The 23,995-nt window shown below is 31.8% G+C and overlaps 1 protein-coding gene and 1 long non-coding RNA gene across 13 annotated transcripts in view; one reads left to right on the plus strand and one right to left on the minus strand.

Annotated features, from left to right (window-relative positions):
* Positions 1 to 23,995, minus strand: part of SPEF2 (sperm flagellar 2) — a 244,550-nt gene that overhangs the window by 183,398 nt on the left and 37,157 nt on the right. For 10 of the 12 annotated variants that reach the window (XR_012484814.1, XM_074282689.1, XM_074282687.1 and 7 more), the window contains exons 4-7: positions 23,022 to 23,192; positions 19,958 to 20,098; positions 18,295 to 18,359; positions 5,252 to 5,432 (exon numbers count right to left, since the gene is read on the minus strand). Coding sequence is in view for 11 of the 12 variants with exons in the window: in XM_074282689.1 (XP_074138790.1) it covers positions 5,252 to 5,432; positions 18,295 to 18,359; positions 19,958 to 20,098; positions 23,022 to 23,192 (558 nt within the window). In the remaining variant the exon portion in view is untranslated. The remainder of the gene's footprint in view (positions 1 to 5,251; positions 5,433 to 18,294; positions 18,360 to 19,957; positions 20,099 to 23,021; positions 23,193 to 23,995) is intronic. The other 2 variants (XM_074282690.1, XM_074282685.1) reach the window with 1 other exon arrangement.
* LOC141551253 (uncharacterized) lies at positions 1,002 to 5,961 on the plus strand. The gene is made up of 4 exons (XR_012484815.1): positions 1,002 to 1,173; positions 1,243 to 1,604; positions 3,491 to 3,676; positions 5,754 to 5,961. It is a non-coding gene; the product is annotated as an uncharacterized LOC141551253 (long non-coding RNA).

Here is a 23,995-nt window from a genome sequence, read left to right on the forward strand (position 1 = left end):
TAGTAGTTATCCCTTAACCTCATCTTTGTGCAAAGTATTTTGTTTATCTATCAAAGTATTGTTGATAATGTCAATGGCATAATGATGACAAAGACAAGGAAAATATCAGTACACATATATAAGTGCAAAGGATATTCTCAGAAAAGAAATAAAATTTGGAAAGTAAGTTTTCATTCAGAGGGCCACTGAGATTTAATGTTCCAAAATTTGATATTTAATCTCTACCACACACTCTCCTTCAATTAACTAAGAAGAGATCTAATTAAAAAAAAACTCAGTCTTACTCTAACTCTTCCACTAAATGATCCATGATATTGGATGTTTCAAAACTTTCAGACTGTTTCCTTATTTTTAAAAAATGAAGAGAGTGTCGATGAATTGATAAAGATTCCTATGTCTCAAAAAAAGCATACACCTGTAATGGTAATTAAATTCTGATTTATCTAAAAATGTGTTTACTAAAAGTATATGTACCATAAAAATATAATGTGAAACAAAATATATCTGCAAAATACCATTTAATAAAATATATATTAACATATGTGTAATTTATAGATAATTGTGAAACAACTAAAGAAATTTAATTCAATAAACATTTAGTATTTACTGTTTTCAAGGTTCTGTGCTAGGTGTTGGTAATATGAGGACAAAAACAGTCCTTATATAATCAGAAAAAGCCCCTCTAAAATTAGAGGAGGAAATAAAGATGAGACATGGAAAGACTTTGACATAAAATTTTTAAAAACCCTAGAAAAATAAGATATGAATAACATGGATCTTTTGATAGTTCAGTAAATCCAGTATCAGTAAATCCAGTTGGACAATCTTCAACTTCAGTCCCCTCCTTGTTTTATGCTGCTTCTGTCTATATCCTCCCTATGGGAAGAACCTTCAATATTCTGGGGAATTTTCCTCTAGAATTCTTGATATTGTGAGGGTATCAATGGAGCACCTAATCTGTCATTCAGTTACCCAATCAGACCACCACCTTTCTCAGTCATATATAAGTCAGATGATAACCTCCACATCCCTTCTCTTGAGCAACTTTTCACTTGCAGTCTACTTGCTGCACCATTGCATTGATTAACTCATCAATGGTGCTTTTTGTTAATCACTTAGAGACTGTGGTATTCTAGGTTTTTAGCTATGTAGTATTGGTGGCAGAGTATTGATGTTAAAAGATGAGGGAAGCTTAAAGTCACTGAAATCTTTAAGAGATGATCCAACTTCTCAAATAAACAGAAGCCTGCTTCTCCTCTTCTTTTTCAGTAATCCTGTTGATTTGCAGTGTTGGTCCAGAAGACATTCATTCACTGATGAACCAAAGTGACAGACAACTGCCATTTTCATTACCTTGGTTTTTTTTAGTATGGATAATTAGGTCTAATTCTTTTTGAGATCCTATGGATTTAAATTAGGAAACCCATTTTCTGGAATTTGACTCAAATGGCACAATATTATCTACTAACAGGACGATCTGAAGAATTCATCTGCCACTTGAACTCTGTGCTGGACACATTGTTTCTGAAAATGACAAACGCCCATCAAAAGGAAATGACTGTTTTATGCTTCACTTAATAATTACTAACCAAAGACTTGTCAAAGTAAGTTACCTATTGCTTTATATTTCGATGAATTTCATATGTTTTTAACATGAACATGGAAGAAATTTTGCTAGTCAGAAGCCTTTAAAGGAATGTTTAGATTATTGGATCAAAAGTTTTAAAGCTAATAAAAATAACCATAGTAGAATATGGAGTTAGTGATATCCTATATAGATTTTGCTGTAAAAAATCATTTGGAAAGTCTGTCTTCTTTTCATCATATGAAAGTATGAAAAGAATGCTATGAAAAAATGATCTCAATTCATTCTCATAAAGATTTTGAAGAGATAGAAAAGTATACATATTAGTATGCATTTCTGGAATTTTCTTGGTTACATTTGTCAGCAATAGTATCAAGGATTTTTCCCCATAATTTTTGGTTGTTTCATGGGTCAGTCCTTCAATAACATAAAAACTGAATTTCATCCAGCAAAACTGAATTCAAGTTTGCTCTACTTCATTTGTTCTCATTATTTTTAGCATCATTTCTAATTTCTTATGCATTCTCTACTCAAGTAGATTCCAAATTTTATGGCTCTACTCTCACTGTTGGGAGAAAATAATCTGTTATAGAAACCTTAATGGATTGTTTTCATTTGTTTTCCAGAACATTTAACTTAACCGGATTTCTTGTTAAGCTTTTCACAAATGTGTCCCATTCTCTTTCACCCTCAATCTATAGAGCATCTTACCATTTTTTAAAGTTGTGGTGTTTCTTATCTTCCATTCTCCTTTTCTGCAGATCTTATAAATCAGTTTATATTCTAAGCCATAGTTTGCCCTTGGCTGTCATATCTCTCTGTTTAGCAAAGAGAATCAAGTGTTTGTTGTTAATTCTAAGGCCTTTTGGCTCCATTATGACATCTGGTTTACAATTAAAGTTCCTTAAGATATAGAAGCTGTATCACTATTTGTTCTTTTATCTACTTCCTATTTTTATCCTTAATAGTTTGTTTAAATAAATCAGGACAGAAGTGGTTTAACTGATTTTATAGCTTCTTTCTCATTTTGATTTTATTTTATAATTTGGTTTTGATATTAGTCCAGTCAATATATGATTGTAATATACTTATATTCTGTCTGCTTGAATATTACTTTATTTGTTTACCATGTCCAGAGTTTCTTCAGCTTTCTACTTGTGGGAAATATTTCTGACAATAAGCATACAGGTCTGAGTATTCTGCAAAGTCAATAAGTCTTTGCCTTCTCTTTCACTTCACATTATGGAACCACAATTTCAAATATATTTGTTCTTTGTCCTTCTTTATATCCATCTTCTCAGTAAAATTATTCTGTTATCAAATTATTCATTAATTTATTTTGGAAGATGTTATCAGATATTTAGGATTTTGATACCTCTCATGACTTGGTGCATAAGCTACAATTAGGGAGGCAGTATGGTGCAAATAGAAAGGAGAAAGAAATAAGCATTTATTTGGCACCTATTACATAATAGGCTCTTTGCAAGCATTTTATAATCTCATTTAATGTTCACAAGAACCTATAAAATAAATGCTTTTATTATCCACATTACAGTTGAGGAAACTGAGGTAAACAGAAATTAAGGGATTTGTCTAGCATCACATGACTAAGTGGTGTCTGAGGCCATATTTAAACTCAGATCTTCCTTATTCCAGTGAAAATGTTCTATCTCTTGCATTATTCAGATGACCCTAGAAAGAACACAATCTCAAATTGGAAGATCTTGGTTAAAATATTGACTTTGTCACCAATTACTTATGTAACAATGGTAAATGGTATAGAGAAGAAAGTCACTTATCTGGATTTTAACTTCCTTTTCTTTAAAATGAAAGGATTTGGACTAGATGTATCCTCTCCATCTCTTAATCTGTAACCTTGTGATCTTTCTTGAAATCTTTTTGCAGATTATCATCAAGAACCCACCAAAGGTGACCATAGACATATCACTGAAATGATGCTGCTAGTTGCCTTTGTGCCAATGATGAAACCAAAATCCAGCAGATCCTATATTTGCACTGGGAAGAACTAAGAGCTCGCTCTTCCATTTAGCTTCAGAATCCTTTTGTCTTCTGTTTTATCAAACTATTAAGGTAGAACTGATTTAGTTCCTCTTATCATGCATTCACTAAGTGGTCATGGGATTTGATCTCTCATATTTATAGTACCAATAGGTAAGTTAATATTTAACAATGGTCTGGAAACTAAGTGATTATTGATGCCCTCTGTTCTCTTTTCTATCATGATTAGCCTATCATGACTACTCTAGAAATGAAAAGGACAGGATACACACAGGACTAAAAACAATGCTATGTTTTTCTTTGTTCCATGAGTTGTTATGGCCAAAATTCGTCATCATATGGCCAATCTAAGGGATGAATTCTTCATACTTAGCTAGTGTGGCCTCAAGAATAAGATATATTTTTCCTCAGAACAATATCCATAGACTTTCCTTAGTGATAGAAGCTGCCAAAGCTTGATACTTTTCTATGTTCTAGCCATAGAAACATCTCTATGTTCAATACCATGTATGCATGATGATACTTGTAAAAAAATTTCAGGGAAGATCATGTGATCATAGATTTAATTTCCATGTCACAAGGAAGAATGAGATGTTAATTTATATATACTACATATATACATATACTACATATTTATATATGTGTGTATATATATATAGTATACACACACATATATATGTACACATATACTATGTATATATATGATGCACATACATAAAAATGTACTATATATATATTACCATGTAAATTACACATGCCTATATATAATTATTTATTAATATGTAATTAGAGAGAAAATGATATTCTGATGTTAACACTATGCATGTTGAAGTTTACCTTCCTAAAGTATTTGCCATGGGTGGCAAGTCCTGAAGGGTCTTATAAGAAGCTAAAAATGCTTCCTTTATAACATGGTAAACACCCAAAAGGGCAAGAATGGAAAGATATATTACAAGAAAGATAGCCAATGGATGATGAATATTATTGTCCACAGTAGCACATAATAATTAGCAACTCTGTAAAGGTGATAAGGTTATAATCTGGGTCATAGTCTGAAATACCCACAATAATATAGTTGAGAGATTATTGTTTTAATATCTAATAAATTTTAGTGTATATTAACTTTAAAATTATTGTTGTTGAATTTCTAGCCTTATTACCTAAAATAAAAAAGTATATCTATTAAGAAAAGACTGAAATTCTCATAGAAAGGCCCACTTTTTAACTCAAGAACAGTGATTGATAATATGTTCAATTTTGATATAATATAAATTCAGATTATCTAGGTAAGTAGAAGATATAATAATTTTAAAAATATATGTATATATTTAAGTTTTAAACATGCATACCAATATTATTACCAATCTAGGAAATAAACCAATTTTTATATTGTTTAGAAAGAAACTTTTCCCTTTATCTTTATAATAAATGAATTGTTTACAACTCAAAAAAGTCTTAAATAAATTTGAATACTTTTCTTTCATTCAAAAAATCTGCTCTTATTTTCAGATCATAAACTATTTCACAATAACAACAATGAAAAAATATTTCAAATTTATAAAGTAAATAAAAGTACTTTTAAAATGAAAAAAATCCCAGAGTTTACAATTTTATGTTATTATGAAACTTAGACTTTTGTAATCTCACCTCTTGTGCTTCATGAGCTATTAGTTGATCCATTAACAATTTCCTTCTTCTTTTCTCTCTTTGTTCCCGGGCTAAGGTATCTTCTTCTAGGCGTTTTTGAATTTTCTTCATGTACTCTTCATCCGAATAAGTGCTTAACAAGTCAGCAGCTGTCTGGGATTCACTAGGAATTTTTAATCCACTAGGAAAAACAATGTTTACAAAAAAGATAGTACAATTTGTATACTTTTCTATATGAGGAAATGGCATAATTTAATAGGTGGCTACTTTGGCTGGGAGGAAGTAATATTTGATTAATTTTAGAATATAGATAAGCTATTCAGCCAAATAATAGAAACTCTGTGCCATGAGTATATGATACTTAGCTCTGAATTTTATAGACCTTTCTTTTTGACTTTCCTATTACAAAATTGTCTAACCTACTACAACTCCCTTCTCATTCAACTCTCCCTGTTTTTGTTCTTCTATTCTTTTAATTCCCTTTTACTTCCCTTTCTTTCAGGCCTCTGGATCAGCCCTTATCCCATTATTGAAGCATTATTGGCTGCTCAGGTACTTGCTCCAGCAGAGAACACAACTCAAGGAGTCTAACTCAGAAGAGTTCTAAGTGAGAAGCATTCCTGTACTACCAGAGAAGGGGGGGAGATAGGGCAAGGAGTTCAGAGAATGTTAAATTCATCCCAGGGGTAAATAAAAAAATCAGAAGCAAATCAGAGTAAAGGGAAATCATAAGACATAGATTTAAAATGGATCCCATCTGGTCCCTCTTTATTTCACAAATGAGGAATCTGAGACTGAATCACTAGGGACATTCATCTCAAGACCAACATTCCTGGTTAGGGAGAATATATGTTCTGTAGATTTTTTTCAAAGACTAAGTATTCCTTAAGGGGGATGGTTTTGATATCTCCCTCAATGAAAATCTCTGTCCTTTTCTCCTGTAGTCCTCATTAACTGTGCTTATACTATGGTAAGTACTATCCTGATGATCCTGTATGAACTAACTCTAGGAGACTTGGACCATTATCTAATAGCACTAATGGAGACAGCCTTATTATAAGAAGAACTAGGAGATTCCTCTTTGTTGTTCTTAACAATCATGGGAGTTAGGGGTTATTTTTACCTTTTTACAGTTAAGAAAATTGAGTTAAACAGAGGAAGTAGAATTTGGACTTAGATTTGGAATATGCCCCAGCAGGGCCTCTGGTTGTAGTTAGGTGCAGGGAAAGAAAGACAAGTTGGTGCTGCCCACCAGGACAAGTGCAGGGACCTTAGGTTGCAGTTAGCTAAAAACTCAGGTGCAAGGAACTTAGGTCCTAGTACACAGGGTGCTAGAAAGCTTGGGTTCTGCCACAGTTCCTATTCCTTGCTTTTCCTCAAAATTTGGCTAATAGTTAAGTAAAAAATATCTAACCAAATGAGTACAGAGTAAACATTTTCCCATCCCCATCCTATCTTTCCCTATAAAATACCCATCCTGATTTGTGACCAAAGAAGAACTAGAGATCATTATTAATCACAAAATAGATAATTTTGATTTTTTAAGTTTAAAAGATTTTGTATGAACAAAATTAATACAGACAAAATTAGAAGGGAAGCAATAAACTGGTAAAATTTTTTACATTTGAAGGTTCTGATAAAGGCCTCATTTCTAAAATATATAGAAAATTGAGTCAACTTTGTAAAAAATCAAGCCATTCTCCAATTGATAACTAGCCAAAGGATATGAAGAGACAATTTTCAGATGAAAAAATTGAAACTATTTGCAGTCATATGGAAAAAATGCTCCAAATCACTATTGATCAAAGAAATGCAAATTAAGACAACTCTTAATTAAGACATGCAATTAAGACAACACTACACATTTGTCAGATTGGCTAAGATGACAGGAAAAGATAGTGACAAATGTTGGAGGGGATGAGGAAAACTGGGACACTGATAAATTGATGGTGGAATTGTGAACAGATCCAACCATTCTGGAGAGCAATCTGGAATTATGCTCAAAAAGCTATTAAACTATGTATTCCCTTTTATACAGCAGTGTTTTTACTGAGCCTATATCCCAAAGAGATCTTTAAAAAGGGAAAGGGACACACACATGTGCAAAAATGTTGGTGGCAGCCCTGTTTGTAGTGGCAAGAAATTTGAAACTGAATTGATGCCCATCAATTGGAGAATGGCTGAATAAGTTATGATATATAAATATTATGGAATATTTTATATTATATTATATTATATTATATTATATTATATTATATTATATTACATTTATATTATATTATATTGTATTATATTCAGTGACCTGAATTATTTCATTGTTGTAGAGAGCCACGTCCAACAGAATTGATCATCACATCATCTTGCTGTTGCTACTCACTTCACTTAGCAGCAGTAAATGTGTCTCCAGGCCTCTCTGAAATCATGCTTCTGTTTCTTATAGAAAATAATATTCCATAACATTCATATATCATAACTTATTCAGCCATTCTCCAACTGATGGACATCCATTCATTTTCCAGTTTCTACACTACAAAAAGGGCTGTCACAAACATTTTTGTACATGTGGATTCCTTTCCCTCCTTTGATTGATCTCTTTGGGATATAAGCCCAGGAGAGACACTGCTGGATCAAAGGGTATGCACATTTTAATATTCCTTTGGACATAGTTCCAAATTGCTCTCCAGAATGGTTGAATCAGTTCACAACTCCATAACAATGAGTTAATGTCTCTGTTTTCCCACAATTCCCTTTAACATTCATCATTACCTTTTCCTGTCATCTTAACCAATCTGAAAGGTGTGAAGGGCTAACTAGAATTGTCTTATTTGCATTTCTCTTATCAACAGTGATTTAGAACACCTTTTCATATGACTAGAAATGATTTCAATTTTTACAGCTGTAAATTGCTTGTTCATATTTTTGATCCACATTTATCAATTGTGGAATGGCTTTAATTTTTATAAATTTGAATCAGTTCTCTATATATTTTTAGAAATGTGGGGGGAAGCTACTTGGTGTAGTGGATAGAGCATCAGGCCTGGATTCAGGAGACAGGAGTTCAAATTTGACTTCACGCAATTAACATGTCATGGCTGTGTGACCATGGACAAGTTACTTAAAACCCCAATTGCCTCAGGAAAAAAAAAAGAAGAAATGTGGTCTTTATCAGAAAACCTTGAACTTAAAAATGTTTCCCCAGTTTATTGTTTCCCTTCTAATCTGTCTACATTGGTTTTATTTGTACAAAATCTTTTAAACTTAATATAATCAAAATCACCAATTTTGCATTCAATAATGCACTCCAGTTCTTTCTTCTCCACAGATCTGAGAGCTTTTTCTTCAAACTTATAATTCTTTTTTTTAATAACTTTTTATTGACAGAACATATGGATGTGTTATTATTTACAACATTATCTTTTGCACTCACTTCTGACTTTTCCTTCCCTCCCTCCACCCCCTCTCCTATATGGAAGGCAGTCTTATACATGTTAAATATGTTATAGTATATCTTAGATAAAATATATGTGTGCAGAACTGTAAATTTCTTTTGTTGCACAAGAAGAATTGGAATCTTCTGGGAATCTGGGAACCTGGGAAGAAAAACAAAAATGCAAATAGTTCATATTCATTTCCCAATGTTCCTTCTCTGGGTGTAGTTTCTTCTGTCCATCACTGATCAATTGCAACTTAATTAGATCTTCTCTTTGTTGAAGATATCCACTTCCATCACTCATAATTGACTTTATAAGAAATCAAGCCATTCTCCAATTGATAAATGGTCAAAAGGTATGAACAGACAATTCTCAGATGAAGAAATGGAAACTATTTCTAGCCATATGAAAAGATGCTCCAAGTCATTATTAATCAGAGAAATGCAAATTAAGACAACTCTGAGATACCACTACACACCTGTCAGATTGTCTAGAATGACAGGGAAAGATAATGCGCAATGTTGGAGGGTTTGTGGGAAAACAGGGACACTGATACATTGTTGGTAGACTTGTGAATACATCCAGCCATTCTGGAAAGCAATACTCAAAAAGTTATCAAACTGTGTTTCTATTTAAGATTTTAGCATCAATATTCATTAGGGAGATTGGTCTATAATTTTCTTACTCTGTTTTCAATCTACTAGATTTAGGTATAAGTAATTTTCTTTCTCTGTTTTCAACCTACCTGGTTGAGGCATCAGTACCATGTCTGTGTCATAAAAGGAATTTGGTAAGACTTTTTCAATCCTTATTTTTAAAAATAATTTATATATCATTGGAGTTAATTTTTCTTTAGATGTTTGATAGAAATCACATGTAAATCCATCTAGTTCTGGGGATTTTTCCTTAAGGAGTTGATTAATAGCTTGTTCTATTCCTTTTTCTAAGATGGGACTGTTTAACCAATTTACTTCTTCCTCTGTTAATCTTGGCAAGCTATATTTTTGAAAGTATTCTTCCATTTCATTTAAGTTATTGAATTTATTGGCATAAAGTTGGGCAAAGTAATTCCTAATTATTGCTCTAATTTCTTCTTCAGTAGTGGCAAGTTCTCCCTTTTCATTTTTAAGAATAATGATTTTCCTCTTTCCTTTTTTAATCAGATTTACTAAGGGTTTATCTATTTTACTGTTTTTTTTCATAGAACCAACTCTTAGTTTTATTAATTCAATGGTTTTTTACTTTCAATTTTATCAATCTCTCCTTTTATTTAGAATTTCAAGTTTTAGTGTTTAATTAGGGGTTAATTTGTTCCTTTTCTAGCATTTTTAGTTGCAAGCCCAATTCATTGACCTTCTTTTTCTCTATTTTATGCAAGTAGGCCTCTAGAAACATAAACTTTCCCCTTATTACTGCTTTGGCTGCATCCCACACATTTTGGTATGACGTCTCGTTATTGTTATTTTCTTGGGTGAAATTATTAATTATGTCTATGATTTGCTGTTTTACCCAATCATTCTTTAGTATGAGATTATTTAGTTTCCAATTATTTTTTGGTCTGTTTTCCCCTGGCTTTTTATTGAATGTAATTTTCATTGCCTTGTGATCTGAAAAGGATGCATTTAGTATTTCTACCTTTCTGCATCTGAATTTGAGGTTTCATGCACTGCTGAGAAAGCATACTCCTTTCTGTCTCCATTTAGTTTTCTCCAAAGATCTATCATATCTAACTTTTCTAGTTACTTCTAGTTATGTCTTTGACTTATTATTTATTTTGTGGTTTGATTTATCTAATTCTGAGAGTGCAAGGTTGAGATCTCCCACTATTATAGTTTTGCTATTTCTTCTTGTAGCTCTCTTAATTTCTTTTTTAAAAAGTTAGATGCTATACCACTTGGTACATATATGTTTTATATAGATATTGCTTCATTATCTATACTACCCTTTAGCAAGATACAGTGCCCTTCTTTATCTCTTTTAATTAGAGCAATTTTTGCTTTTACTTGATCTGGGATCAGTATGGCTACCCCTGCTTTTGTGACTTCACCTGAGGCATAGTAGATTCTGCTCCAACCTTTTACCTTTACTCTGTATGTATTGCCTTGTTTCAAGTGTGTTTCCTGTAAAAAACATATTGTAATATTCTGGCTTTTAATCCAGTCTGCTATCTGCTTCCTCTTTATGGGTGAGTTTACCCCATAGACATTTATGGTTAAAATGACAAATTCTGTATTATTTGCCATCTTTTTAACTCCTGCTTATGCTTATCTCCTTTTCTTCTCTCTTACCCCCCTCCCCAGTATTAAACTTGTGAGCATCACTTGCTCACTTGCTGCTTCTCACAGCCCTCCCTTTTTAGGATCCCTCTCCCCACCTTAGAGTTCCTCCCCCTTTCTTACCCTTTTTCTTCACAATTTCTGTATTCCTTTACGCTTAGCTTACTCCTTCCCTTTTCACTTTTCCCCTCCCACTTTTCAATGAGGTGGGATTAGTTTCTCTGTAAATCAAATATGTCTAATATTTTTCTCTTTAAGCTAATTCTGATGATAATTAGATACACACTATGTTTATCCCCCTCCCTTCTTTCTCTCAGATATAATAGGTTTCCTTTGCCTCTTCATGAGATGTAGTATCCCCACTTTACTCTTTTTCTGGTACAATTTTCTTTCTACCTCTAATTTCTAAACAAACTATATATGTGCTCTTTATGTATCTTTATGACAGAAATATAGTTGCCATGATTTCTTTTTACCTTTTTAAGTTTCTCTTGAGTCTTATATTTGGAAATAAAACTTTTTGCTTAGTTCTAGTTTTTTCATCAGAAATAGATGAAATTTACCTATTTCATTGAATGTTCATATTCTTCTCTGGGGGAAAAATGCTCATTTTGGCTGGGTAAGTTATTCTTGGCTGCATTCCAAGTTCATACCTTTCAGAATATCAGATTCCAGGCCCTTCCATCCTTTACTGTGGATGATACTAGATTCTGGGTAATCCTTATTGTGGCTTCTCTATGTTTGAATTGATTTTTTTCTAGCAGCTTGTATTTTTTCCTTAATCTGATAGTTCTGGAATTTAGCTACAACATTTCTTGGAGTTTTGATTTTAGGGTACCTTTTCAGTAAGTGATTGATGAATTCTTTCAATGTCTATTTTATCCTCTGTTTCTATAATATCTGGACAGTTCTCTTTGATAATTTCCTGGAAAATTGTGTTCAGGCTCTTTTTTTTCATCATATTTTTCAGGAAGTCCAATAATTCTCAGATTGTCTCTCCTAGATCTATTTTCCAGGTCTGTAGTTTTCCCAAGAAGGCATTTGACATTTTTTTTAGTTTTATTTGACTGATTCTTAGTGTCTCCTTGAGTCATTCAATTGCATTTTTTCAATTATGATTTTTAGTGAATTATTTTCTTCACTCATTTTTTAAATTTCTTTTTTTAACTGTCCAATTAAGTTTTTAAGTGAGTTGTTTTGTTCTATGGATTTTTTTTTCCATTTTTCCAATTTTATTTTTTAGAGAGCTATTTTCTTTTTTCCAGTTCACTAATTCTATTTTTCAAGGATATGATTTCTTTACTCACTCTTATCTTCAAATGATTGGGATGATTTCTCAAGACTCTCTTGCCAAGCTTCCCTTTCATTTTCCCATTTTTCTTCTAGCTCTCTTGCCAGAGCCTTTTTAATTTCTTTTATGAGAGTCTTGTGTGTTGAGGACCAGATCATATTCTTCTTTGGGGATTCATCTAGAGACATTTTGTTTTTAATCTCCTCAGGGTTTAAAGTCTGCTCTCTATCCAAATAGAATCTCTCTATTGTCAGAGCACGTGTTACTTTTTTGCTCATTTTGTCAAAGAAGAATTAAAGAAAACGAACTAACAAAAAAAGCAAATGCAGTCTTTTTTTTGGGGGGGGGGGAGACTGGATGATATTACCAAGTTTTTTAGACTGCAGGGGGCAGCAGTGAGCCACTATCAGGACAGCAATGGCTGTGCTGCATCTGTGCTCTGAGACTCTGAGAGCATGCTGAGTCACTCCTGGTGGGTGTGGCCAGGTCCCAAGAGACCCTAGTTTTTTGGGGTTATAGTCTTTATCGCCTATGTTTATAACTTCTCTGCTGATCTACTGACTTGCTGCCAGGGCAAAATAACCATATTGTGGTAAAGTTCTCCCCACAGAAACAGCTGAAATTACACCCCACCCCCCTCAAGTCTGCTCTGTGTGAGCTGCCTTCTGTACTCTCACTGCTGTGCTCTCCCTGCCTGCCTTCAGTCTGACCTAATCATCCCTGACCATGAGCAAAAACAGACCTTTTTCCAGAGAATTTTGAGGATATCTTCTGTTGGTAAGTATTCATGGGTTTCTTCAATCGAGCCCTAATTCTGAGGCCTTGTCATGAAATAAAGTATTCTGACAGCAAGAAGAAGCTTAGATGTGTGTGTCCTTTCCATCATCCTGGCTGATAATATAATTCTTTATGTCTAAATCATTGATCTAATTTTGGCATACGATATTGGATATTGTTCAGTGTCTAGTTTCCAATTCTCCCAATAGTTTTTGTCAAATAGTCAGTTCTTATCCCAAAAACCGAGGCCTTTGGGTTTTTCAAACACTAGATTACTATAGTCATTGACTATTTTGTCCTGTGAACCTAACCTATTGGACTGATTGACTACTCTATTTCTTAGCCAGTACCAAATAGTTTTGATGACCTTGATTTTGTTATTTTAGATCTGATACAACTTAGCCATATGCATTTGCATTTTTTTCATTAATTACCTTGAAATTCTTGACTTTTTGTTCTTTCAGATGAACTATGTTATTATTTTTTCTATTTCTGTAAAAGAATTTCTTGGGAGTTTGATTGGTATGGCACTTAATATGTAGATTAATTTAGGTAGTATTGCCATTTTAATTACATTTGTTGGGCCTACCCATTAGCACTTGATATTTTTTCAGTTGATTAGATCTGACTTTGTGTGGAAAGTGTTTTGTAATTGTGTTCATATAGTTCTTGATTTTGCCTTTACAGATAAGACTCCCAAATATTTGATGTTATCTATAGTCATATTAAATGAAATTTCTCTTTTTATCTTTTGCTCCTGGACTTTGTTGGTAATATATAAAAATGTTCATAATTTATGTAGATTTATTTTGAATCCTGCAATTTTATTAAAAGTTGTGAATTGCTTCTAGTAATTTTACTTGATTCTCAAGAATTCTCTAAGCAAAGAGTGATAACTTGATTTCCTCATTACCTACTCTAATTCCTTTAATCTCTTTATTTACATTCCGGTTAATATTTGGTCTATTTTCCTTCATCTGGCATTCTGTTGCATGTAATTTTTATTGCACCATAATCTGAAAAAAATTCAATGACTATTTCTGCATTTGATTTTGAGGTTTTTGATGCCCTAATACATGATCAGTTTTTGTATAGTGTCCATGTACTGCTGAGGAAAAAAAAAGTACCTTTCTGTCTCCATTCAATTTTCTCCAAAGGTTTATCATATCTAATTTTTCTAAAATTCTATTTACCTCGTTGACTTCTTTCTTATTTATTTTGTGGTTCAATTTATTTAGTTCTGAGAGAGCAAGGTTGAGATCCCCCACTAGTATAATTTTGCTGTTTAATTCTTCTTACAGCTCTCTTAATTTTTTTTCTTCTCTAAGAATTTGGATGTTATACTACTTGGTGCATATATATTTACTATTGATGTTACGTCATTATTTAATAGTTTTCTTTCTTATCTCTTAATTAGATCTATTTTTGCTTTTGCTTCATCTGAGCTCATTCCTACTTTTTTTTTTTTAACTTCAGCTGAAGCTTACTAGATTTTGCTCAAGCCTTTTACCCTTATTCTGAATGTATCACTCAGATTTAAATGTGTTTCTTGTAAACAACACATTGCAGGATCCTGGCTTTTAATCCAGTCTGCTATTCATTTCCACTTCATGGGAGAGTTCATCACATTCACATTCACGTTAAATGACTCTGTATTTCCTGCCATCTTGTTTTCCACAAGTTATACTTTTCTTTTTCCTTTCCCCTTTTCTCTCCTCCCTTGTAATTTGCTTTTGAGACCTACCTACTTCAAACAGCTCTCCCGTTTTAAAAGACTTTCCCCTTTTTTATACCTTTCCCCTTCTATTTTCCCTCTTATTAGCTTCCCCTTTTCCTATCCCCTTTCCCTCCCTCCTTTTTTATTGGATCAGAAAAGTTTCTCTGTGAATCTAAATATGTCTGAGAGTAAGATTCAAACAATGATTATCATCCTCCCTTCTTTTTCTCAATTGCAAGAGGTCTTTTGTGCTTCTCCTTGATATATATTTCACACCATTTTAACTCCATTTCCCTCTTCTTTTAGTAGAATTCTCTTTCATCCTCTGATTCTTTTTTTATGTTACAATAAAAATGAAATGTACCTGTACTCTCTAAGTATATTTATAACAGAGATATAAAGATATCATCTTCCCATATAGGGATATAAGCCTTTTAACTTTAAAAGAAAATTATTTTCTTCTTCCTTTTTTACATTTTTGTGCTCATCATGAGTTATGCATTTGGAGATCAAATTTTCTGTTCAGCTCTGTTATTTTCATCACAAATGAAATTTACCTGTTTTATTGAATGTCCCATTTTTGAAACATTGGGAAGATAATGCTTAATTTTGCTGGGTAATTGATTCTAGACTGCAATCCAAGTTTTTTCAGAGTATCAGACATTAGCCCTTTAATCCTTTTAAAGTAGAAGCAGCTAAGTCCTGTGTAAGCCTGATTGTGACTCCTTGATATTTGTTTTTTGTTTTGTTTTGTTTTGTCTTGTTTTTTTTTCTGACTGCTTGCAATATTTTCTCATTGTTCTAATAAATCTTAAATTTAGCTATGATGTCCATGGGAGTTTTCATTTTGGGATTTCTTTCAGATGGTGATTGGTGAATTCTTTCAATGATTATTTTATTCTCTAGTTCTAGGACATCAGGGCAGTGTTCCTTGATGATTTCCTGAAAAGTGGTGTTTAGGCTCTTTTTTATTATAAAAAAGGAAGTCCAATAAATCTTAGACTGTCTCTTCAAGATATATTTTATAGATTTGTTTTTTCAATGAAGTATTTTACATTTTCTTATATTTTTCATGTTTTTGGTTTTGTTTGACTGATTCTTGAAGTCTCATTGAGTCATTCACTTTCATTTATTCAATTCTAATTTTTAATTTCTTCACCTAACTTTTTTTAATCTCCTTTTGCATTTGGCCAATTTAACTTTTAAATGAGGTATTTTGTTCATTTTTTTCCCTTTTCACAAATTGTGTTCTTTAATGAATTGGTTTCCTTTTCAAATTTATTTTGTAAGGAGTTATTTGCCTTTTCTATTTTTTCAAATTTAGTTTGTAATGAATTATATGATTTTTCTATTTCAATAAATCTATTTTTTAAAAAAGTTTTCTTCAAATAATTTGTTTCCTTTTTCAAACTCTCTTGTAAAAAGTTCTCATTTCCTTTCACCATTTCCTTCTAACTATCTTTAAGAGATCTAGATGATTTTCCTTTAAGATCCTCAGGATTTGAAAACTTTCCTTCTCTTTCTCCATAAATGTCAGAGTTCTTTTTGCATTTTTGCTTATTTTTTAAAAGGTTGAGGTCCCCTCTGATGGCAGAGGGGAGATTCTTCCAAGCTTCCTCTACAGATGGCAGTGGCTTTAGAATCCTCTAGAATGGTGTTACAATTCCTTCTGGTGCTGGGTGGGCATGGTTAGTCCCATGATTCTGGGGTTCAGAGGCTCACTATTTGTTTGGTATTTGCATTGGATGTTTCACAGCTAATCTGCTCATCTACTGGTTCATAACCAGGACAGGGTAGCCAAGGCTGCTGTATTTTGGCTAAGAGTCTCCTGATACATTCCCTGATGCACATACGCCACAGGTCTTGGGTTATTGCCCTGTGGCCTGTGTTTGGCCACGTCTGCCTTCCTTTGTTATCCCCTCCAGCAATGCTTGATTGAAACAGAATTTTTCTGAAGTTATTCCAAAATATCTTCTGCTGGGAATTTGTTACACTCTAAATATTTGTTGGTTTTGTCACTCCAAAATCAATTTAGAGGCTTGATCTGGTGTTGATCTGAGGGATGCTAGGGAGAGCTCAGATAAATACCTGCCTTTCTCTCTATTATTTTAACTGATTAAATATCATAGTTAATGATAGTTAATGTCTTCTTTTATTAATGAATATTTTTATATTTCTGTAAGAATTTATCTTTTCTCTCCAACTCATTGATTTTGTAAGCATATTAGGCAAAGTACTTTCTAATACTTTAATTTCTTTTTCAAAGTATTGTTTCCTTTTTTGATATGACCAATTTTTTTTTCTTTTGAAATAAGATTAGCTGTTTATTTGCTTCTTTTGAAATAGGCTCTTTATTTTATTTATAAAGTAGTATTTTTTTACTTCAATTGAATTAATTTCTCCTTTAATTACCACAATTTTCACATTGCTATTTACTTAGGCTTTTTTTTTTTCATTTTTGTTGCTCAAGATTTTTCAAATTTTAAATATTTTTAAAATTATAATTCCATTGATTTGTTCTTTATTTTGTTCATTAAATAATTTAGATATATTAATTTTTACCTTAGAACAGTATTAGTTGTATTCTTTAAGTTTTAGTATATTTCATCACTTATCTTTGTTGATTAAATTTTATTTTATAATGTTTTCTTTGATCTTCTAGGTCTTTGGAATTGTGAATTGCCTGCATTTTAAGAGGACTTTCCAGTTTTCCTCTCTTTTCCAAAAAAATGTCTCCTTCATATTGCTAATCAGACTACAATTTATGCTTTGATTCTCTGCTCCAAATTCTTAAGTATAATTTCCTGTCTCCTATAAAGTAGACTTTAAACTTGAAGGCCCTCCACAAACTGGCATCACTCAAGTTTTTTAGGTTTATTTTGTTATACTACTCAATCCATTCACTCTATATGCCAAACAACTAAATTATTCTGGTATTCAAACACAATCTGCTCTTTTTAATCCTATGTGCCTTTGCTCAATACTGTTTCCAAAACCTATAATACCCCATTTTTTTGTCCTTCATCTGTTGATCCACTATCATCTTTCAAGGTTCAAATCAAATGCCATTTTCATAGTCCTAAACAAACAGCCTTACCCCCAATGTTATCAGTCTTTTCCCCTTTTAATCTCACAAGGCAATTTGTTTTACACCATTCTACATTTTCATGTACTATTATGTATTATAATTTATGTGAAATATTCCTAGAGATGTGCTGGTAAATGATGAGCATGTGGATCTCTGGAGAGAAATTTTACATGTAAAACATTTTAAAGTTTAATCTGCATTATAAACATTTTTTCCATTACTTTCCTAAGTACATATAATTGCTAAGAAAGTAAATCATTGTCTGATTTTTAGCATTTGCCAATTTCCAAATATAAATAATGCTCACATATAAAATTTAATAATCACTTCTTGAGAGATAGTGTGATCTGGCTTCAGCATATCCTTGTTTATTCCCCTATTAAAAACATCAGTTTGCATTAGGTAGTTAAGCTTTTATAGCAGAACACAGTTTCATAAATTTTGAGCTATTTCAAAATCTCACCTGTCTTTGGCTTCAATCTCCTTTTTTATTAACACTTCAAATTTCTTAATTTCATTAAGCACATCCTAAAAAAATATATATATTGTCAGTTAATACTTTTCTAAAAAATAAAGACACTCAATTACTATATTAGAATGTATAAAATGTTATTATGCATAATAGGCTATAGTCAGATATCATTAATTTGTGTTAATTATGTTCAAGGCTAGTTTTGAATTAGTGAAAAGATTGAATTACAGGTTTGTTTTAAAAGGAATACTGTTTTTTTACTTTTAGCAACTTAAATGTTGCCTAAGAGGTCAGGAGAATTATCATATTCAATTTCCCCTCTATTCCAAACAGATCAAAATTCTATATATGATTGTGAATATTTTTTATATCAAAAGATAAGTCATTCTAGGATCCAAAGTAATTATGATAATAAATCTGTTTCTGAGCCATAATGACCAGATTAATATAAAAGTATACTTCCTCCCTCCCTTTTAAACATTTTAAATATTCTTCTGAAGTCTCATTAGTACTATGTCATAATAAGTTCTTAATTAAATGTTAGCACATATAGGAAAAAATAAACTGAACTTTGTAGTGAAATGAAATCTGAAAATAAGAGAGTTCCTTACTAAGTTTAGATGATATTTTTTAATATTAAAAAATTCAAGAGGAGGTTTCTATGAAAGAGTGTTTTAGAATACTACACAATTATACAGTGAGGACATTCACATAACAGTATACTGCCTATTATAATAATAACAATAGGATTAATAATATTTATATAGCATCTACTACAAGCTGGGCACTATGCTAAATGTTTTTAAAATGCAATCTCATTTGATCTTTATAAGCACCTGGATATAGGTACCATTATTATTCCCATTTTCTAGCTGAAGAAACTGAGGCAAACAGAAATGAACTGTTTGCCCAGGATCACAGAGCTAGTAGATATCTGAGATTGGATATGACTCTAGGCCCTGCCTCTAGGCCCAGTTACTTTGTCTACTGAGCTATCTAGTGGTCTTCATGTGATAATTGAAGTCCAGTAAATTGCAATCCAAATGTAATTAGATTATGCTCATCTAATATAATGACTGATAAATGCAAAGGTCTTTCTGTCTCTGTTTCTGTTTCTCTGTTTCTCTCTCTCTCTCTCTCTCTCTCTCTCTCTCTCTCTCTCTCTCTCTCTCTCTCCCCACACCCCCCCCCCATGGGATAACAGAGAATTGGACAGAACTGAAAAGACTCCAAAAAAAAAATGCTACAAAACATTTCAAATTCTTTAGCTCATTTGATCTTCACAGTTCTATGAGGTAAGTTGTACATATTTTATTGCTCTTATTTTTTAAGTAAACAAAGTGAAGTACAGAAATAAAAACTGAAGCTTATACTAAGAGGCAGAGAGAGGAATGTCATCTCACTTTTCTGAGTCTTGTTTCCTCAACTGTAAAGTACATGGATAGATAAAATGGTTTTTTAGTCCCTTTAAGCTTTATGATTATTTTTATGATTTAATAAGAATAACAATCATTCCTAGGACAAAAAAGCATGGTAGGACTAAAATTTTGAGGAATTTGCCTAACATGTTCAGTATTTCAAATCTATTTTATCCTTTTAAAATTCTATATTTAGGCAATGAGATAGGAAATTATACAAAATAAAGATAACTAACCTCTTCCTCTTTTTTCTTCATCATCATTTTATGTTTTTCAATAGTTTTCAAAGTACGGTTTGGTAAGACTTTTGGAATCTGTAAAATGGCGGCTTGAATTCTAGCCATCATTTCATGTTGCCGTCTTCTGTTTAAGCGGTGCTGTGTATTTACATATAAAGTTAATTCTTTTTGTCATTTTCTTCTATTTAAAATTCAATCAACAAAAAATTTCATAGAACACATCAAAGAAATTGATGTCCTTTATGTATATATGTATGTATATATATATATATATATATATATATATATATATATATATATATAAAACAAAACTTATCATTTATATGATCTGACAAATTTTGAAAAAACATATTAGTAATAGGTAAACCAGGCTTGCCAATCTACTGTCCTCTATGATCCTTTGTTTCCTTTTTGATATATGAAGGTGCTGGTTATGTGGTTCTGAAAGAATAGGAAATATATAGCTCCCAGTCTATCATATGATGGGAAGTGATAACATATTGTCATGCTTGTGGAATACTGGCAGAAAAATAAAACTATCAGAGAGATTGGAATTTATTAAAAGATTCTGGAAAATTCCTGTTGAAAACAGGTCAATTAAATAAGTCTACCAACAAATCAACAATATTTAAACAATGAATTTAAGAATTTATTCCAAATTCTGAATTATTTGTGGTTATCATTTCTTATATGCAAGAAATAATAGTTTTTTGAAAACAGAATTATTAGGACATGATGAAGAGGAAAAATATATATTTTTTAAAATTGCCAATTAGGCACTCTTATGAAAATAATTAGGTAGTTATACCCCAAATTCTTTAAATTTAATCTAAAACATAAATTGTGGTTCAAATCTTTAGTATATATTCAGATAAGTAACATCAACTTATTAGGCAAAATATTGGGATTTTAAATAACATTTAAAATTCAGTTCAATAGAAATGGGCTCTTTTGGGAAATGGAGGGGTTTTTTTTTGTGGGGGGGGAAGAAAAATCAGTTCCATTTTGTAAAGGTTAAGTTTGAGATGCCTATTGTTTTTCTAAGAGAAATCCAATGGGCTGATGACAAGAGAGACTCAGGAGAGATGAGAACTGGATGTATAGATGTGCAAGTCATCTCAGTAGAGATGATATATCTATGAAAGCGGATAACAAAGTATAAAATAGAAAAACAGGGAAAGGGACAAAGGCCTAATGACATATGTACATATATAGATGATGATCTAAGAAAGGTGATCAGAAGGATTAGACAGGAAAAAAAATCAACAAAGGGAAATAAATGCCATAGAGACCAAAGGAGAAAAAGAACGTCTCAAAATAGGGAATAGCCAACAGAGATCAAAACTGTAAAGAATTCAAGGAAGATGATGACAAAAAATCACATAGGCTGAACAATTTACTAAAAGGTTCTTTGTAACCTTAAAGATAGAAGTTTCAGTAGGGGTAAGATTGGAAGTGAGATTGGACGTGAGATGGCAAAAGTGTAAAAAGAAGGGAGGAAATGGAGGCAGTGAGTATATGAACAACTCTATAAAGGTCACTCAAAAATTAATTATTTTTCTGCCATTTCCTTTGTACATATCATTCTAAATTTTTTGACATTTAGTAAATTTATAATTTCTGAAATGAACCATGAAAATTCATATGTACTTGAGAAAATTAAAATGTAGAAGATAAGAATATCAATTTACATATATGATTATATAATATATACAATTATCATATAAATATAATGCATAGTGAATATTCATATATAAATTAGCATAAAATTTTAATTTCTAAAATAATATTCTTTTCCACAATGGGGGAAATACGAGCCTTATTTTGTTACATTTGCATTGTCTTACCAAAAAATGGTTTAAAAAATTATTTGGTTGTTTCCTCTCCTCTTCCCTTGCTCTACCCCCTCTCTCTTTCTTTTTCCCTCTTTCTTTCTCTTCTCATTCCCTCCCTCCTTCCCTTCCCTGTTTTTTCTCTGAGGACTTCTGATTTTAAATTTGGTACTAAAGTGTTCCATTGGGAGTCTTCCTTTGATTCATTTATGTAGTAGCATCTAAGTGGATAATTGTACCCTCACTGCAATGAAAGCAATACTGACAAAATTTTCAGAACTACTTCTTAAAAGAGAAGCAGTTGCTAAAATAGTGTGGTGTTGGGGAGCCCAATTCTCTGTTCTCTTTGTATTATTTAAATCACAAAATTTTCTAATTTTATTTATTTTTTAAATTTTTTCCTTTGAGGATATACATTGAATCATTCCTTATCCAGGTATCTATTTATTAGTTAAATCACATTCAGATCCTAGATGTTAGTTTCTTAGCATTATAAACACAAGAATAAAAAACAAAAAAATAAATTTATAGTGCAATAGCAATAGGAACTGTAATTTCATGCCTATAGTATGTATATACCTCTCATATATCCATCATCCTAAAATTCTCATAAAAGTTTTCAATGGTTTAAAATACCATTTTCCTTTTCAGTTTTTAAAAAATATATATGAATTCATTAAAGATATTTTAAAGAAAATTTAGGTCTTGCAGGTGGGTGGTCAAAGCAAGGTATTAAAGAGGCAGCTGAGGCAGTTTCTAAAGGGAGTAAGTAAAAGGAATCTATAGGAGCAGGGCATTGGGAGAGGGAGAAAGCAAGCAAGACTACTAAGAAATAATTCATAAAAGCAGGAGAAAGTGCCCCAATAGGAGCAGATCCCAACAGTCCTTTGCCATGTTTTCTTTTACTCCTGACAGTACTCAACATTAGCCTTTTGTTTTGGTAATGATGGCAGGACCTGCCTTCTATGAATGGGACAACTCTCCAGATTATAGTAGCAGCTCTGTCAAGATATGCAGGAGGAATTCTTATCCCTCCATAAAACAGTGCCTAGAAATGATTTCCAGAAGCACTGAGATGATGACATATGATAGGCATTTGGGAAATTTAACTTTGTATGTCAGTGCTCATATCTAATACACTATAGGCAGGAAATTACAATTGACACAATCTGATATCTTTGGCCTTTTGCATCAATTTTTTTTTCTCCAAAAATACTGTTTTATAGAACCTTTTCAAGATCTTGTATTCTTTGTTCTTCCTTTAACATAATAATTTTTTGGGCATTTTCAAAATGTACACGATTAATTTTTTCTTCCATCTGTTTAAACTTTGCTTGAAACTTTTCTGAAACCCGTTTTAGATTCAAATCAGTTTGTCGAGGCACCAGGTTCTTAAGTCTCTAAATAAAGAAAGCATTTCCAAACATCCTAAGGTTAGAAATGAATGGACTTGTTCTTCTTTTAAATAACAATTTTACAATAAAAATTTTTAAATATTCAACAAATAATTTGAACTAATTTTTAAATAAACAAGTGTATTAGAAAATGTCTTTAAAATGTTAGTTATAAAGTAAAAAAAATTGAAGAAAATTTGAACTAAAACTAAAGACAAAACACTTGAATTCTTATATAATAATCTCTCATTTGCAACTCTAATGAAATTCTTTGCCCTGTATTTGATATTTTTAAAAAATTAAGTTTCATTTGAATCAACATCACATGAAAAATAAATTAACAAATTCTCCTTAACTTACAACTTACTTAAACCATTCTTTAGCAACTAGGAAAGAAATGATATACATTAGCTTCTTGAAGTCACTAGATTACCAGTCTCTGCATTGTAAAGTAATTTGGCAAGCAAATATTTTAAATTTGGAGGGAATTTTAGAAATCAAATAGGTCAACAAATCGTCTGTGGTAAAGGCAACATGACTCATAAGAGTTAATATTTTTACTTCTTGATTATCCTGATGCAATGTACCTTCCATGAGATGAGACTGACATCTTGCCAAGCAATCTGATAAGAGTATTTTTGACATTCATACCAAAAGGTCTAAATCTGAGTATGTGATTAAGACCTTCTAAAAGAGTTTCTTGGCATTATACACTTATCTCAATGAGATAAACATTTGGGATCTTAGTTAAAAGTTATATCTCCAGCACTTAAATTAATGCTCTGCACATAAAAGGCATTTAATAACTA

The sequence above is a fragment of the Sminthopsis crassicaudata genome, chromosome 1 (assembly GCF_048593235.1).
Source record: "Sminthopsis crassicaudata isolate SCR6 chromosome 1, ASM4859323v1, whole genome shotgun sequence".
NCBI classification, from domain to species: domain Eukaryota; kingdom Metazoa; phylum Chordata; class Mammalia; order Dasyuromorphia; family Dasyuridae; genus Sminthopsis; species Sminthopsis crassicaudata.